At 39.3% G+C, this 17277-nt stretch overlaps 1 protein-coding gene across 4 annotated transcripts in view; it reads left to right on the forward strand.

Moving 5' to 3' along the window:
- The window catches only part of svild (supervillin d), a 50720-nt gene that overhangs the window by 10747 nt on the left and 22696 nt on the right, over nucleotides 1–17277 (forward strand). For 3 of the 4 annotated variants that reach the window (XM_084937709.1, XM_084937708.1, XM_084937710.1), the window contains exons 2-3: nucleotides 7264–7753; nucleotides 13840–13874. In XM_084937709.1, the coding sequence (XP_084793835.1) occupies nucleotides 7374–7753; nucleotides 13840–13874 (415 nt within the window). In that variant the 5' untranslated portion in view covers nucleotides 7264–7373. Of the gene's footprint in view, nucleotides 1–7263; nucleotides 7754–9224; nucleotides 13652–13839; nucleotides 13875–17277 lie in introns of those variants that run through there. The other variant, XM_084937711.1, reaches the window with a different exon arrangement.

Genomic DNA, 17277 nt, shown 5'->3' on the forward strand with positions numbered 1-17277 from the left:
ACTACCCATCCCTTCTATTTAAGAGAGCACTGGACATTTGCCAGGGTTGAGAAAAAGCTTTTAGGGAGAAGGATATGGGGCACGGCCAGGAAGTGACATACTTGGCCTCTGTTGAGACAGATCTTCCTCTTGTAGACAGTAACCGCTCCCAATGGGCAACAAAAGGTCAGAGAACACTCTAGTGATTGGAAGTCGATGATTCAGTTTGTTTGCGTGCCCTAGAGGAGCAGAAATATTATTGCCCACAGAAATTAGTCGGTAGGACTGGTATAACTACATAGTGAACAAGACAGACACATTGTCACCAGTGACACAAAACAAAAGAACAAGATGTTTTTTTTCTTTTTGTCTTTGTTAACAAGCTGCTCTCAAATATGTGATGTGATCCCCTTTCAGGGACAATCATACTGAACCAGATGACTTAGCTGCTGTGATGGAAACAGATGTTTTGTTCTGTTGGGAGCTTTGGCCCTTTTTTATTGTTATGTCGACTGCTATTACTCCTTTCACTTATGCAGGCCTGTCTTACTGCTGTTTTGATCCTGGTAGCTGCGCTTGTCTTCATTACTCAAGAAATAACCATAAATAGGTAAAGGCACCATGCAGTGTTTTGGTGTTGTAAATCACCTAACAAAACAAATATTCTGGGTGAGTCCACATGTGCTGATAGAGGGGGTGATGATTTTTAAAGTATGACTCACAACTGCATTTTGAGTCCCCTTGTTGCTTAAAATAACAGAGGCGGCTTCCAAACAAAGCAGCCTCGACGTTCTGGGTCTCCACGGATAAGCTTTAGTGCACTGTGGAGCTCTCCTTTTATAGGTAGTGACCTAGGTGAATTACGTAAGCGCGCACACACACACACGCACGCGCGCGTGCAGTCCTGAAATCAACATCTAAACGAAGGATCCTTTTTGCCTTCATAAGGCTTTGTTTTGGTGTAGCATTGAGTTCAAACCTAAAGGTTAAGTCAAATTAAAGATTTCTGTTTTAGTATTTGTTGCGAAAATGGCTCTTTGCTTAAAACAGGTCAGGGAACGTCACAATTTAGGGTTGCCTTGGTTCTACTTTGATTTTGGTGGTTTTACCATATTATAAGAATGTAAATTGTGAAATACCCTAAAAAAATTAGGCTTGATGAGAAATCTAATACACTCTAAACATAAATATCTGTTTCTTATTGAGCTCTGTAACCCAGGAAAGCTTCAGTCTTGGAAGCGGTGTTCCCAGTTGATTAGGCGTGTGTGTTTAATTTCTCATTTGGTTTTCGTATTGTGTTGTGAACTCTGTTTTAAAAGCGTTTGCTTAGTCTAAGCTGGGATGTGTACCCAGAGTCTGTTCTAGTTTAGTTGCAGTTTTTCCCACAGAGCTAGGTTCCAGTTGTGGTCAGAAGTTTACATACACTCATCATGGGCATAAATGTCATGGTAATTTTGGGCTTTTAATGATTTCTTCGAGCCGTTTTTCTTCTAGGGTGGATATGATTGTACAACATATATCTTCAATGACTTTAAAAAACAAATTGGGTGCACAAGTTTAGAGAAAATCCAGAATAAATCCAATCCACACAAGAAAAGAAGTATACGTACAGCCTCAAATACATACAAACACCCCCAACTAATATTTGGCTAAATGTCCCTTAGTAATTTGTACCACAACCAGATGGTTTTGATGCCATCAACAAGCTTCTGGTATAATTCTGGCTGAAGATTTCACCACTCACATACGTCTTTTCATTTGGGACCAAATAGCTCAAGCTTAGTGCAGATCGAAGAAGGGGAAACTGAGTTTCTTGGACATTTTCCTGAGTATTGGTCAATCCAACGAGTCCTGTCAAACAAATCCTTTTTATGGCAGCAAAGAGAAATTAGCAGTTGTAGTCAATCATGATGACTAATGAGAACTTAATAGGCCTTATTTGTCAATCCTTGGCACTTGTGAAAAGATTTGCGTGAATTCATTTGAGCCTGTATGTGTAATCTTGACCCAGTGTGCCCCAACTCGTGTGTTTTGAAGTACTTGAAGATGTATGCAGCACAATTATTCCACCATGGAAAACCGCTTGAAAAACCCCCAAATTACCATGACAGGATGATGAGTGTATGTGAACTTCAAACCACAACCTCTGGCGCTTACATCATTTGTTGTTAAGTAATACATGTATAAGGAGCTAGCCTTTAAATACCTTAATACCCATGCACTTTGTGACATTGAATTTTTTTCTTTCTTTCTTTCTTTTTCTTTGTCTCATGCAGTGGGACAAGAAACCAGTTTCAGCCAAGACTGCACTGTCTTGGTTGCAACTGTAGTCCTGATTCAGCTCTGCAGTTCTGGTTACAGCGGCCCTCCAGCTTGGAGCTGCTCCTCAGAACAAGAGCAGGAATGCAGTACACAAAAGTTATTATTGTCAAGTAGGGCTGCCACAAACGATTATTTTGATAGTCGACTAGTCACCGATTATTTTTGCGATTAGTCGACTAATCAGATCATGCATCCATTGGATGTACAGCGTACAGCTTATTGCACCAGCAGCATCTGCTCTTATATAACTATCATTAGCTTACAGCTTTAAGTGTTTAAGGTATGTGCTCACTAAAAATAAAGACAAGATGATAGTTTATTAACTTTTAATGAAATTTGCAGATTGTTTCGGTGAAGTTTAATAAACTCCTTGCTATCTAAAATATAACAGGACACCGGAGTATATTCTCGAGCATCTCACACTTCTGATAATCAGCTGTCTGCTTGACGTTTATTCAGCTGTGTAAAAGCTATAACTTTAATCTCAGCCAAACCGATTTACTCAGGAACAAATAAAATACTAAAAAAAAGCCAAACAATAACATTTTTAAGTTATCTAAGTGACTTGTATATGTTTAACCTGAGTAGCGAAAGACGGCGGTGGGTTTGAAAACGATTTGCCGGGAGTCCAGTGTTCTCACTGGCTCTAGTGAGCCTTGCCCCCGGTTAGCTATCGAGCTAGTGGGTAACAGACGTCTCCGAAAACGTCGGAGTGCTTTTGAAAATATGTGGTGTCTTGATAAACTGAGCAGATATTTGAGATTTATACAGTTACATTCGCGCCTAAAAATATGTTAAACGTTTATTTTGTGACCTAGAAAGAATAATAAGAGTAATATTAAAACTAACTAGCTGCCGCCATTGTTGGAAACTGAGCTGGGCTGAGCTATGAATTCTGGGACACAGCTTCTTCTTCGGGGTTTAACGGCAGCTGGCATCCTTGTACATGCAGTGCTGCCATCTTCTGTTTCAGTCCGTTATTACACTCTTAAGTCCTACTACTTATTCCTGCGTCTTTTGTGATCTTACAAAGCTTCAAACGACCCGTCGACTATTAAATCAGTCGTCGACGATTTTGATAGTCGACGTAATCGTGACTAGTCGACTAATCGTGGCAGCCCTATTGTCAAGGCATAAGGCAAAACACTAATTGGAGAGGCAGCTAAAAGTTACCAAAGACCACCAAAACAGCGACTTAGTCTGTGATCCAAAAACGCAAAGACAGGAAGAGCTGGGACCAGCATGCGGGCAGTCACTGAACTTTTAAAATAGATGTAGGGGACTTTTCTATGTGTAATTTGATTGTCGATGGCACATTTTCTTGAAGGGGTGACAGAATGAAAACTAAAGCACTAACATAAGTTGCCAAGCATAGTTTGTGGCACTTAATATACCTGGGCATCTGCAGGAGAAACGGTGAAATGAGCACAGATGCTTGACATCAGACTAACTGGAATCAATGTGAACTGTACTCATTGACTAATTTTTAGGATTGTTGGGATCTTTTCTACACAAAGCAGATTAATAGTAGGTGTCTAGGACATCTGCAGGCTTGTAAGAAGGCTCAGACAGCATGGAGTCGTCCAGCACAGTCGCAAAGTAAACTAAGGGAGACACTGTGGTCGCTCAGTGTTTAGAAAATCTCTTATTTTAGGTTGAGCAGGAATGGGGGAGGCCAAGGTGAAGACCAACAGACACATTTTCTCTTACCGAATGGCACTCGTACACATTAGGGCTGCCACGATTAGTCGACTAGTCACGATTACGTGGACGACTAATTTAATAGTCGACGCGTCGAAGCTTTGTAAGATCCCAAAAGACGCAGGAATAAGTAGTAGGATTTAAGAGTGTAATAACGGACTGAAACAGAAGATGGCAGCACTGCATGTACAAGGATGCCAGCTGCCGTTAAACCCCGAAGAAGAAGAAACTGTGTCCCAGAATTCATAGCGCAGCCCTGCTCAGTTTCCAACAATGGCGGCAGCTAGTTAGTTTTAATGTTACTCTTATTATTCTTTCTGGGTCACAAAATAAACGTTTAACATATTTTCAGGCGAGAATGTAGCTGTGTAAACCTCAAATATCTGCTCAGTTTATCAAGACGCCACATATTTTCAAAAGCGCTCCGACGTTTTCGGAGACGTCTGTTACCCACTAGCTCGATAGCTAGCCGGGGTTCAAGGCTCACTAGAGCGGGTGAGAACACCGGAGTCCTGGCAAATCGTTTTCAAACCCACCTCGTCTTTCGCTACTCAGGTTAAACATGATATATAAGTCACTTAGATAACTTAAAAATGTTATTGTTTGGTTTTTTTTCAGTATTTTATTTGTTCCTGAGTAAATCGGTTTGGCTGAGATTAAAGTTATAGTTTTTACACAGCTGAATAAACGTCAAGCAGACAGCTGATTATCAGAAGTGTGAGATGCTCGAGAATATACTCCAGTGTCCTGTTATATTTTAGATAGCAAGGAGCAGACGGCTGAGTTTATTAAACGCCACCGAAACAATCTGCAAATTTCATTTAAATTTAATAAACTATCATCTTGTCTTTATTTTTAGTTAGCACATACCTTAAACATTTAAAGCTGTAAGCTAATGATAGTTATATAAGAGCAGATGCATGCTGGTGCAATAAGCTGTACGATTTACGTCCAATGGATGCATGATCTGATTAGTCGACTAATTGCAAAAATAATCGGTGACTAGTCGACTATCAAAATAATCGTTTGTGGCAACCTAGTACACATACACATTCTGTATAATATACACCAGTTTCCTATGTAATATTTCAAAGCTGTATTCTCTTTTAAAGGGAGTCATTTATTAACTAAAAGGTGGTCAGAGATTGTAAGCACTCAACATTTGTTCTAGCTTATCACTGTTACAGAATAGGCTCTTAGAGTCAGAGCATTTATTCTACCTTATGATCAGACACACCTTTGTTTTTCCTGTTGCCTTGACCCATTCCTCAGTTTTCCTCTTTCTTTTTGCCTCTCACATTACTAACATTGCCCAGATGCGGAACACTTATTTTCCCATATCCCTGAAGTGTGAGAACTGATGTTCTTAATTAACTCATGCTCTGTATTTATAGGGAATTCGGGGGGCTATGTTTAACATGTGCCCCTCTATGGTATATGCATCTGTGATTAATGTATGGATATGTATACTGGTCATGCACGTGCATTGGCTAAAATGACCTGTGGTGTTGTTGCTTTTGGCTTATCGGCAAATATGAAGATGTTTGTCTAACGTTTATCTGTGGTGTCACATCGACTTTGCTCTGGTTAAATGTTTAGAGATGGTGTGACGAGCCTCTAAAAGACTTTGTTTTTTTTGTATAATGACGGTTTCTTTGTTTCCCTAATAAAAATACCTCACGCCCCTCTCTGTCTTCTCTGTGACTTTTCCAAAGCATCGTGAGCATACTTGTGCTGTGAGAAACGTCTGTGGAAAAGCCCCAGTGCTTTTGGTCCAGCGGTCAGAAACGGTGCCTAATTATTATTGCTGTTGTCAGCTGGCAGTGCCGTTTTCAGAGCTCTGCGTTCAGACCGTGTGTGGCTTTTTTTTCCTCCTCTGTGAATACTTACTGGAACAAAGTGAGTTGAACTTAACAGTCTTATTGTTTTTTCTTTCTCCCTAAATCATTGTGACTCACTTGGTATTGAAAAGTCAAGTTATTTTATAGTGCTTTTTTGGGGTGCTGAAGGATGTGGAAAGGAGATGATTAAAAGATGATCCTTTTCACAGACACGGGTAGCTGAAGCCTGTCTCAGCATGCACAGACATGTAGAGATGAAAATAAACATTTACTGATTCACACTAATGGACAACATAGAGATTTCAATGCACTGTAAAGACAGTCATTACTCCGGATAATAATTCTGAGAGCGGATAAGCTAGGTGCAAAGCTGTAAGAAATAACATGGGATTAAGATAATATTGCATGTTCATTTACCACTCTATACCACCACCTCAACTTTCCAACCACCTCAAAGTCGGTCGATGTAATAGAGATTCAAATCGGAGCCTCACAGCGGTGGTTGGGCGTCTTTGATCTGGCTGACATCATTTTCATGAGGTGGGGGCCAGATGTGATACGGCAGGGCTTGGCTGAGAGAGATGCAATTTGCTTAGTTTCTTATGAAAGCTGCACCAACGTGCAGTTTTGTTTAAATATGATAATATGGAAGGTTGTATCAGTTTCAAGTAACTGCTTTATTTCTAAGTTAAACATTTAGGGCATTTGCGGTTTTAGATTTAGAGTCTAGGAAATATAGCCTAGACAGGAGAAGATCAATGCTTTTTAACAGTCATTATATCTTAAATTACTGAGACTCAGTCTAAAGCTGTGTCTGAACATGGATCATACTAGTGTTGTACAAGTTTCAATCGTTCTTTGCTAATGCTCGGGGCAATCAGTTAACATACTTGGGCAGGTCACAGTTTTCGGTTCCTTCTTTAGAAACTAACGTTTGCTTGTTTGTTTGCTTTGGATTCAGGTCATGCTGGAATTTTTGTTTCTGATTCCTGAGTTTGTCTTGTCAGTCAGTATTTTCGATATTTCCACAGGCTAGCATCCACCTCTGTGCATACTACACGTTCAAAAAACAAATGTAATTTATCTTCGTCTTATCTCAGGGTTCACAATCCTTCTTTGATGTGCTTTAGCAACGTTTATTATTTTTCTGGATGCAGTCTATTGAGGTCAAGGTTGTGCAAAATGTCCACCGCAGTGTCTGAGCTGTTACTGATATGCACTGATGCCTCTTGTGCCAAGTCTGAAGCATTTACCCATCTGTTTTGCATTGGACGTCTAAGTGATGTTGTACAGGAGTGCCCTCACTTCTCTTGTTTACTGTATGTGTTGGTACATCCGGTTTTAACCAGCTTTAATGGGCCAGTTGTCTGAAATTGTATCTGCAGGATGCACTAATGATGTCTTCCTTCCTTGTTTGCAGCGCTGGAATGATTTTGATGGAGTGAGACATTGCTGTCACGGGAGATTTTAAAGAAAAAAGTTGGATCACATATCAAGAAACTAGTCTCTTAAACCGAGTCGAACAGCGTAATGGATGGAATAGACACCCTGCAGAGCTCTGCGCCAGAGACCAAGGCTGAGCGAATTGCTCGCTACAAGGCAGAAAGAAGGCGGGAGTTGGCTGAGCGCTATGGCAACACAGAGGAGCTCACCTCAAAGTACGTGCGTAAGGACAGGAAAACTCCAGGCACATCTGAAACAGTGTCTTCAACAACAAAGGAGAAAGAGAAATGTGAGGATAATGGAGCAGAGCAAATATGCACCAGGAGGGGCTTTAGGAGTAAAGTAGCAGAACCTGTGGAGCCTGCTAATGAAGAGCCCACAAAGAGAACAGCTTACCCCAAAACAGAAACGACTACATCCTCAAAATCAGAAGCTGTGCCCTCCATAAAGATGTCCTCCCATTCCAGGTGAGTTTATCCACATTGTCATAATATTAGATATTAAACACACACTAACCCGTTGTTTGTGCAAGACCAGTCTCATTGTTGTTTTCATGGTGACATAAAATTGGCCAGGGGCATGAAACAGAGCTGCACAGACTTGTGCAAGCAGATCCTCCAAGAACAGATAACTGATGCACATGTAAATCTCTTGAAACTAATTTCAGGAGAAGAAAACGTAGTGTATTGCTTTTCTGAGGTTTCTTTGATTTAGAGAACATTTGCAGCAATTGGGCCATTTTTATTCAGCTATTAAATAACTTTAAATGGGCTTGCTGGCTCCCAGTACGTGAAAAGGAGGTAACAAATCGGCGCATTTGGAGAACACTTTGTGCTATCTTCTGTTTGAGGTAAACACAAGTGCTAGCATTTCCAAAATTGGCCATGTGTGCAAAGAACAGGACTACCTTGTTTATTTTGCCATGGTGTGTTTTGCTGTGATTACGTACATGCTGCTTGCTTTGGTTCACTTCAGTTATATGAGTGGCTCACAAAACCAGCGAATAATGAACCTCTATTGTCAGCTTGACTGGATGAAGAACCTGGAGGTTTCTCAGAGGAATGCTTGTTTCTGAGAATTGTACACAGACGGAGTAAAACATGTCCAGTCGTGGGTCTGGGGCTGTAATCATGCTGCGGATTCTGCTGCATGCACATAACTGGACTTGTCTGTTCCTGAACAAAGCTGCCTGAGGGAGTGATGCTGGTGAGGAGAAGAACAGAGATGGATAAGAGTGCTGAGATAAAATCAGAGTTGGAAGGGAATGAGTGTAGAGCTGTTGAGCTCTGCCAACTTTTCATGCTTTGCGCTTAATTAAGCATATTGTAGACAAGCTATTTTATACATTGGAAAAGACATGCCTTGGGTTATGGCCTTAAAATTAAAATAGAGCACAAGCAGCATGGCATGTTTCAGTGTTCTACGTTATCATATTTTATGGCAAGTTTGGCTAGTTTGATTACGTTTTAAAATAAATATGTAAGTCTTTTTTATTTCTACATGCATATTTTAACAGTGATCATCGTTCTGCTTTTGTGGCTTTATTTGGATTAGAACTTTCTCTCTCTTTTTTTGTAAACAGGTTATGAAATGTGAAAGGAACTTCTCTCAGTGCGTCGGCTTACCACTGCAGAAAGAGTGTTTGGGAAAGTACAGAGTGCAGTTTATGGACTGTTTTTAATTACAGAGAGCAGAAAGGCAGGTTGACAGGTTAAAGTCTTTGTGTCACATACTTGTCATGTTATCTACTATTTTTGTAAGTTCTGTTATGATGTTCACTACCAGAGATGGGCAGTAACGCGTAACGCGTTACTGTAATCCGATTACTTTTTTCAAGTAACGAGTAAAGTAAGGGATTACTATTGCAAAAACGGTAATTAGATTACCGTTACTTTCCCGCTGCGTTACTGCTTTACTAAAACCGTGATTTTTTTTTTTTTTTTTTTTTTGCAAGAATGTCTCATGACAGTGATGTAAGCGAGTGCGACGTCCGTGACAACAGCTGTGTGCAGATCAACAATGGATAATATATCGAGTGCGGGAGAGAGTATGAGCATGCAGCGTTTAAAGCGTGGAAGTACTGACCTTACTTTGAGTTTGATTCCATAAAAAGTGACAAAAACATTAGCGTCCGTTGTGCGTGGGAAGAAAACTTCTTTTTACAGCGAAAAAAAGCCCTAAGCTTCCAAGCAAGCACCGAGTGCGCTATGACGTAATGGGAAATTCACAGAGAAACTCGCGGATTCTTCCACTGACCGCTGCGGCACACCTGCACCAGGGTAAACCTCCGCCTACCCTGCTCCTGTTTTACAGGTGAAAATAGAGCAACAGGACCGCTAGTCTGTGACTTTATTTATTTTCTGCTGTGTTTTACTTGCATCTATTTGAAAGAGTGAGTGTAAACACACACAAAAAAATATTTTATGTGCTGGAATGTGCAGAAAATAGGTTTAAATGTTAAACTAATTTATTCAAGTCAGAGAATGTTGCATATAATTAAATTTTTGCTTGATGCATAAAGTTAAAAGATTAAAACTAATAAAACAAGTTTTAAAAAGGGACTTTTCCATTTGATTACATTTTGTGATGGATTATGCAGAAAAAGTAGAATTGGCCTGACAGATCTATCGCTTTATTACCTATTCAGGTTGTAAATCGTGTTTTTAAAAAGTAACTAAGTAATTAATTACTTTTGAAAATAAGTAATCAGTAAAGTAACGGGATTACTTTTTCGGGTAAGTAATCAGTAATTAGTTACTGATTACTTTTTTCAAGTAACTTGACCAACACTGTTCACTACACATCACAGCCCAGCTGTGCAGGCTTACACAACATACATAAGTATGGTACTGTCTAGGTATTCCCATATATTAATGGTTTTTAGTATTTCATATATTTTCCTTTATTTTAAGACATCTGCGTTCAGCATTGACTCTCATGTCTTTAGTGGGTCACACATATTTACTGAAACTTGAGCAACATTTTTGTGTAGTCTTTTACAGAAAGAGCGTACAGGAAACTGGAGCTTGGCTGTCTCGGTGATAATGAAAGCTGTCAACAGGCGTTTATCTGCAACAGACACGAATCTTTTCCTCGTGAAGTTGCAGTTGAAGGGTGACATTCCAAAAGTCTGCTTTTTGACGTTAACCTGTTACATTGCACCCTTAGCAATTTAAGAAGAATCCGTTTGGTAATGCTTTGTCATCCAACATCTGATGCGTTTGTGTGCATGAAAGCTCACTCTTTGGCTTCTTTCTCCCTTTATTATGCTTTGTTTTTAAATTTTATGTTAAAGACTCCTGGTTTTTAATAGAGGTAGGAATCGGAACGTTCGCTTCAGCTATTATTTTGATGCAAAATGTGATTGTCAACACTGTAACTAAAACCTGCTATTGAGACAGAGTCAGTCTAATATCAGTCTGACTGCAGACAAATGAGCTCAAGTTGCCAACTTCATGCAATCTGTTTCTGATAAAATAGCAATGACCTGTGCTAAATGCAAATGTAACCACTACATTTGCCCTCAGCACCCTTCTCATTCTATAGGAATATAACCAGAATACAACCAGCTTGCTGCCAATTGAGTCCAGTCCCCTTGAATTGTGCTCATTGACAAAGACTCGTTCAGACTGATGGCAACATGCTGGCAATCTGTCTGAATTGATAAATTAGACAGCAGTTATTTGCAAACCTTTGATCTCTCTGAGATCGATTGCTCTCAGTCCAGACTGTGACTGTTTCCAGAAAGTTTGCCTCCTATCAGGTAAACTGTGCAATCAAACATGATGGTGAGTGTGCAACACTCTGGGCAACCATTTAGTTACCACAAGTTATATTCAGTTACAGAAGGTTAAAAGCCAACAGTATTGTGTGTGTGTGTGTGTGTGTGTGTGTGTGTGTGTGTGATCATATGAGTTTGGGATAGTATACATGGAATTTCCAGGACAAGTTGCTGCATAGGTCATAGTAATCTTGGTTTGAAAGTGATCTATGCTATCAAGCATGTGTAACAAACCACAACTATTAATGCTACTGACATGATGGGGTTGGTATAAACAAAACAGAATTGGGATTAAGGCTAAGGACTGTTTACAGTACTGAGCCACAGCAAAGACAAATGGCTTAAAAAGTTAAGCACACAAATCAGATGTAATAAAATTACAGCTTTTAACAACGCTGCAGCCACAGGTGTTGTTTTTATGCTCTTATTTCATTTTCTCTCATGATATAATTTAATATGACGCACACAAAGCTAAACATAAATTTATGTGAACAATTTTACTGTGAGTGTTTGTTTGATTACACGAGTGCCCGGCTGGATTGGAAAGCTCCCCTCTGTTTTGCTTTTCGCCCACTCCTAAACTGCATTCCAGTTTTCTTCATCTACTTTCAGCTGACCGTCAACGTGTGGGTAGCAAAGGTGATGTGTTTCTGAGACCTGTTATAAGGTTGGTTGTTAAAAATGGGCTGTCCGAGATCAAACAATGAGGTTTACAAGGTCTACAAATACATTTAAGTCAGAGCAATGACCGATTTGGACTTCTGCAGCAAATCATTGTAGAGTCTACAACATAATCTATGCAAGTTGCCGTCACCATTACCGGCATTCATACTTGTGTGAGGTGCATTATGTGTTAATTACCTTGTGGTCCTGTCCTGATGTTTTATGTGCTGCCAGCCACAGCAGAAACAAAGTGCTGGGACTTTTTTCCTCCTGCGTTCCCACTCTTTGTTGTGGTCAGGTTTTTCTTTTTTTTTTTTTTTTTCGTTTTCAAGAAACAAACATCTTCGTCCCTCAAGTTTTTCCATTTCTTTGTACAATCCATTGTCTCCATTCCAATAGTTTTGACAATCTCCTTCCACAAATGAGCTGACATCTGTGAGTCCTTACATTATAATGTTATGATCATTCTCTCATTGATCCAATCAAAAACTGGGGCCCCAAAAAAGAAAATATAGCTGGGAATGCGTAGGAGGAATCAACGGTACTGAACAGGCCACTCAAAATAGTTTGGAGCTGTGTTGACTTGACGTATGGTTGCAGATCTACGAAGGCGCACGTCATGTTGTGACGAAGAATAGTTTCAGAGGGGTTCGTGGTTTGCTTACACACAACATAGATTTAACACAGACGTATAAAACCTAAATCTCTGCAGCCAGACATTTTTGAGTATTGCATCACTTCAATTTATTGTTAACTACATAAATACAGGCCAAAGAATATATTGGCCAGTGTAGCATGATGTCTTCACAAAACTATCAGGAGGCGTGGCCGTTAAGAACTGACAAAAGTTTGTGTAGTAAACAAATCCAAGCCAAGAATTACTCATAAGAAACTGCAATAAAAAACACTTCTGTAGTAGTTTTAGGCTCACAAATTACAGCAGTACAAGGAAAAGCGAAGTAATACGGAGTCCAAGCCAACGTTTAAATGTTTTGTTCCCTTTTGCAGCTGCATAGTGTAGTTGTAGCTCCTATGCATGTAAACGGTTAACATTAAGAGTCAGCTAAGAAGATATACTGCTTACTTAATAAGAAAAAGGAGGAAACAAACATCCTTTATGCCTGGGTGTGGCATGCGATCAATTTTGGACTGATGGGCATAGGCAGCTTTCATAAACTGACATTTGATTATAGTATGGTACCTGGCAATTGCTCATCTGTAGCCATATTTGCTCAAAATATCTTTAGGAAGATTATCAAATCCTGATAATAATCCAACTGTGTCAAGTCTGCCTTTGAGGAAAAGAGGGCTGGAAGAAATCAGCCAATTAATCAGCTTTATTTGCTTAAAACTACTACTACTACTTTTGCTTATCTCAGATTCCTTTTATTTCCACTATGCAGAAAGTATTTGGTGACAAATGTACACTGAAGGAACAACTGAACTTAAGAGGTTAGACTCTTAAAGTAGAGGCTAAACCCACACTCCCTCGTTCTCAAGAAGCACTCTGTGATGCAGTTAATTGTAAGCGCTTGCTGCTGCTTGTTTATAGTGTGAACTTTGAGGTTCACTTTCTCACAACAGTGTGTGGTTGCGGGCTTTTAATGAAGCACTGTGGGATGTACTTAAATGAAGCATCTGAAATGAACTAGGGTTTGTGTAGCTTCTGCCTTCCCTCTCTCCAATAACCTTTGACCCGTTGCAGATGTCCTCTATTGTATTAAAGCATTTCTCCCCTCCTCCTGTTACATCACTGCTGCTACCCCACAGGCAGCTGCTGTCCCCATCCATTTTTAACGCCCATTACTTGGAAATGAATGACCATATCTTCAGATGCAAGAAAGGCTTTGCTGTTATATCATAGCTGACACGGGAGTGGAAGAGCAGCATGAGTAAATGGATTTATGTCATATGAGACGCAGTAAGTTGCTTGCTGCAGTTCTTGCAATTTTTTTAGACTTAAGTGTGCATTTGTGGGCTATAATAGTGTATTTAAGAGTGATGTACATATATTTTGTGCTGTTTGCCAGCATCACTTATGAAAAACGTGTAACTTCTGTCATCTCTTTATTGCATTAGAGAATGACCTCATTTCTCTCTGTCTCCCAGGCTGCTGGAAACTGATGACACAGAGGAGCCAAAGGGTAAGATGAACTCGTACTTTCACTGCGCTCTGATCCTCTATTGTTCCACACACTGCCTTATCACTAAGCTCATTCAAGTTCTATTACTCGGTGTGAAGGGAATACTGAGCTCATTGCTGATGTCAGATTACCTTCCTGATTTATAGACGTTGGCTTTTTAATACTCTTTTATCGAGAAGTGAAGAAAAATACATCTGAAATGTTCTTTGCTCAGTTTGTAGTTGATGTATAATTTAAAAAAGCATTGCTTTAGGTTTTCTAAACTGATATTTTTTTCCAATAAATAAATAAAATAGAGAAGCTGTTTGTCATTTACTTGATGAGACAGCTAACCAGCTAGCTTTACAAACTAAAGCTGTGTCCAAGCTGTGTAGATAAAACACAGAAACATATCTTACATACAAGTATAGTTACAAGGATTATTATTTGTGTCCACTGTGGAAAAGAAGCTATGGAGAAGTAATTTTTTATCTTCTGTTTACTTATTATCCTCCTCTAAATATTACTAACTGATATAATTGACAATATAAACAAGTTTATTATTTGATAACCCTTTTTATACTTATATCATCCAGTGGTTTTGTACTTTGAATTATACACTTTATTGTTAGCATTTGGGCTGCTGCCATCTGGAACTGTTGAAACATGAAGCTTCTATATTAGAATGAGAGGGTGGAGTGCTAAGTCATCAGCTAAATCAGCTAATGCCAGCAAACTTGGTTAGCAAGGAATTCATAAACCATTTATGTGCCTTAGCAGTGCACAGGCACATATACAGTCTTTGCTTTGATGCTAAGTATCAGACTGATAAAATACTATAATTTTACTTATTAAAACTGAAGCATAAACCTTTTTAGATGGTCTGTACCAAGCAGCACATTGTTTGTTTCTTTTAAGATGTTTTGTTAAAATGGTACAAAAGGCATCAACAGCATAAACACGGTCTGTAGGTCCAGTTTAGTGACTGTTGTTAGTAGATGTGAAAGACATACAGGGAGTAGGATGCTAGCCATAAATGTAGTATAAATGCCACATTTTAAACAAAAACGCTTTTTTTTTCAAGTCTAGTCAAGTGGCTTTGTTATTTCAAGCATGTGCAGTTGTACAATACACAGTGAAACGAGACAGCGTTTCTCCAAGAACATGCTGCTACACATAACAGACAATCAAGGCAGGACTACATAAAGTGCAAAGTGTGCAAAAATTGCAAATAACTTGTGCAACACCAGACAGAACAGAATGATACAGACACAAGATAAAGAAATAGAAAAGTGCAAAAATCACAGTGGGTTGTGCAAAAGACAGAAATGTTGTGCAAAAGGTAACATGATGTTTAAAGGTGTGTTTGTATGACATTGTGCAGATAAGTGCTTGAGGTGTTTTAGTGTGGATGCATGCAACAATCTGTGACCATGCCTTTCTTTGTCCACTGGTTGGCCCACTTACCCATGTATTTCTCTGCTTACATGTTTGTTGTCCCTTCCGTTTGGTTTCCTTGTATTTAGAGATAAGTGTAAGTGCTGGGTTAGACAAAGAAAGTAGAAGGTGAAAATTTTCAGAATCGTGCAGTGGGCAAAACAGTTACTTTAGTGTTTCACAGCAGAGTAATGTTGTGTAGCGTCTTATTGGCACACACAATGATCATGTTTCCTTGTTTTTTTTTTTTAATGCTTGAATTCTGGAAGTTAGCTTTAGATTTAATTAAAAGTTGTTATTTAATCATGAAAATCATATGTTAGAGAAGAGAAATGGGGCTAAATATATTCTTGCCATGATTGTTTTCATTTTAACATATAACAAATTTTAACCTGGACTTGCTCAGTGTAAAAGGTGCACTGCAGGCATAAATTATAAATGATAGCACTATTGTGTCCATAGTGTATTTGACTGAGGTGCACACACACACTGGCTATCACTGGTGTTGCTTTTATTCACTGCACCAGCTGTAACTTCTCCCCAGTGAACTCGGTCTGATCTGTAATGAGAGGGTTTGAAATTTAAAACCCAGCATGAGGACAGAAACGAGCTGCAGGCAGTATTCTGCTGACTGTCTCAAACTGCCATATTCTTCAGTATTGAGTGACTTTTCTTTTCTGTCAACACCAACAGGACACTGAATCACTGTGTTTCCCAGCTAAATGTACCCCAGCTCGGAAACAACAGGATTACATGACCATTACTTATGTTATTTTAGTTAAACCATGTTATAGCTTTAAACAGCTCATTTCAATCTTGATTTTGGGAACAAAATATTCACAGAATAACATTAAAAAATGATATGTTGGCAGAAGAGTCGATTCTCAGGCAGAACACCTCCCGTGTTTACATCAAAGGTTTCTCTGACCTCTCATCAAGTCAGTAATGCATGTATGCAAACAGCTACCTGGTTCAAATTTAATACCTAACCAAGATGCAGCAGTGTTATACCACACATAATTATTAAACTCTACAAAATAGGTGATGCCCACCACAGTAAATACACTCCATTTGATGTTTGCTGATACTGGCTAAACATCACCTCTGCTGCGAGTTTCATTTTACAAATCTGATGTTTTGATGTTCCCTGGTATTGTAGTGTGATTGTTTACACTTGTCAAGCAGAAGGTTGCTGGTTTAATTCCAGACAGTGACAGAAATTTGTTTGGAGTTGTGTCAGAGAGGCCATCTGGTGTCAAACATCTGGAGCTATGTGCTGTGGCGACCCCCAATAACAAGGGAGCAGCTAAAAGTAGTAGTGCCTGGCTGTTATTTACATTTGACCTGAGCCTTTGACCTGGGCATCAACAGTAAAACAAAGATCGCAGTCTTGTAAGAAACTCTACCTGACGAGTCTTTAAACTTCAGTGGAAGGTTTTTTTTTTTCTCTCTCTAGTTTGGATCTTGGATGGGTGATGATGTTAAAGACTGGACTAAAGTCAAAGCTATAAGAGTACAGTCTGAGTGGAGTCACTAGTCTGCAATGCTTAGCATGATTTAATTCAGATGATGAAACACTATGTTCTCGACAGCAGGGGAGCTCGGAAACATAAATTAAAAGTGGAGCTTTCTTTTTCTTTTTTCTTTCATTGGAAACAGTGAGTTTGTCAGAGACGTGCTGTTATTTTGGCGTAAAAATGTCACATTGTCGGGGCGATAAAAACAGATTTAGAGCGCGGGAATGAATTTAAGTGCGTTGACTTAAGAAGTGTGTGTTGTTTTGGAGTATCATAAAATTTAATGATTTCCTTTTGTTAAGATTAGAAGATTATATTCTCGGGGCTGTTCTTGATTAGGGAGTTCACATGAGACCCAATTCTATTTCTCTCTAACGCATATGCACAAGTAAACGTATTCCTCTCATCAGATGTTGAACTGTTGCATTATTGAAAGACTCGCTGAATTCACTGTGGCGCTCCCCACTGAC

This window comes from Perissodus microlepis, chromosome 8 (assembly GCF_051167445.1).
Source record: "Perissodus microlepis isolate ML-2025 ecotype Zambia chromosome 8, ASM5116744v1, whole genome shotgun sequence".
NCBI classification, from domain to species: Eukaryota; Metazoa; Chordata; class Actinopteri; order Cichliformes; family Cichlidae; genus Perissodus; species Perissodus microlepis.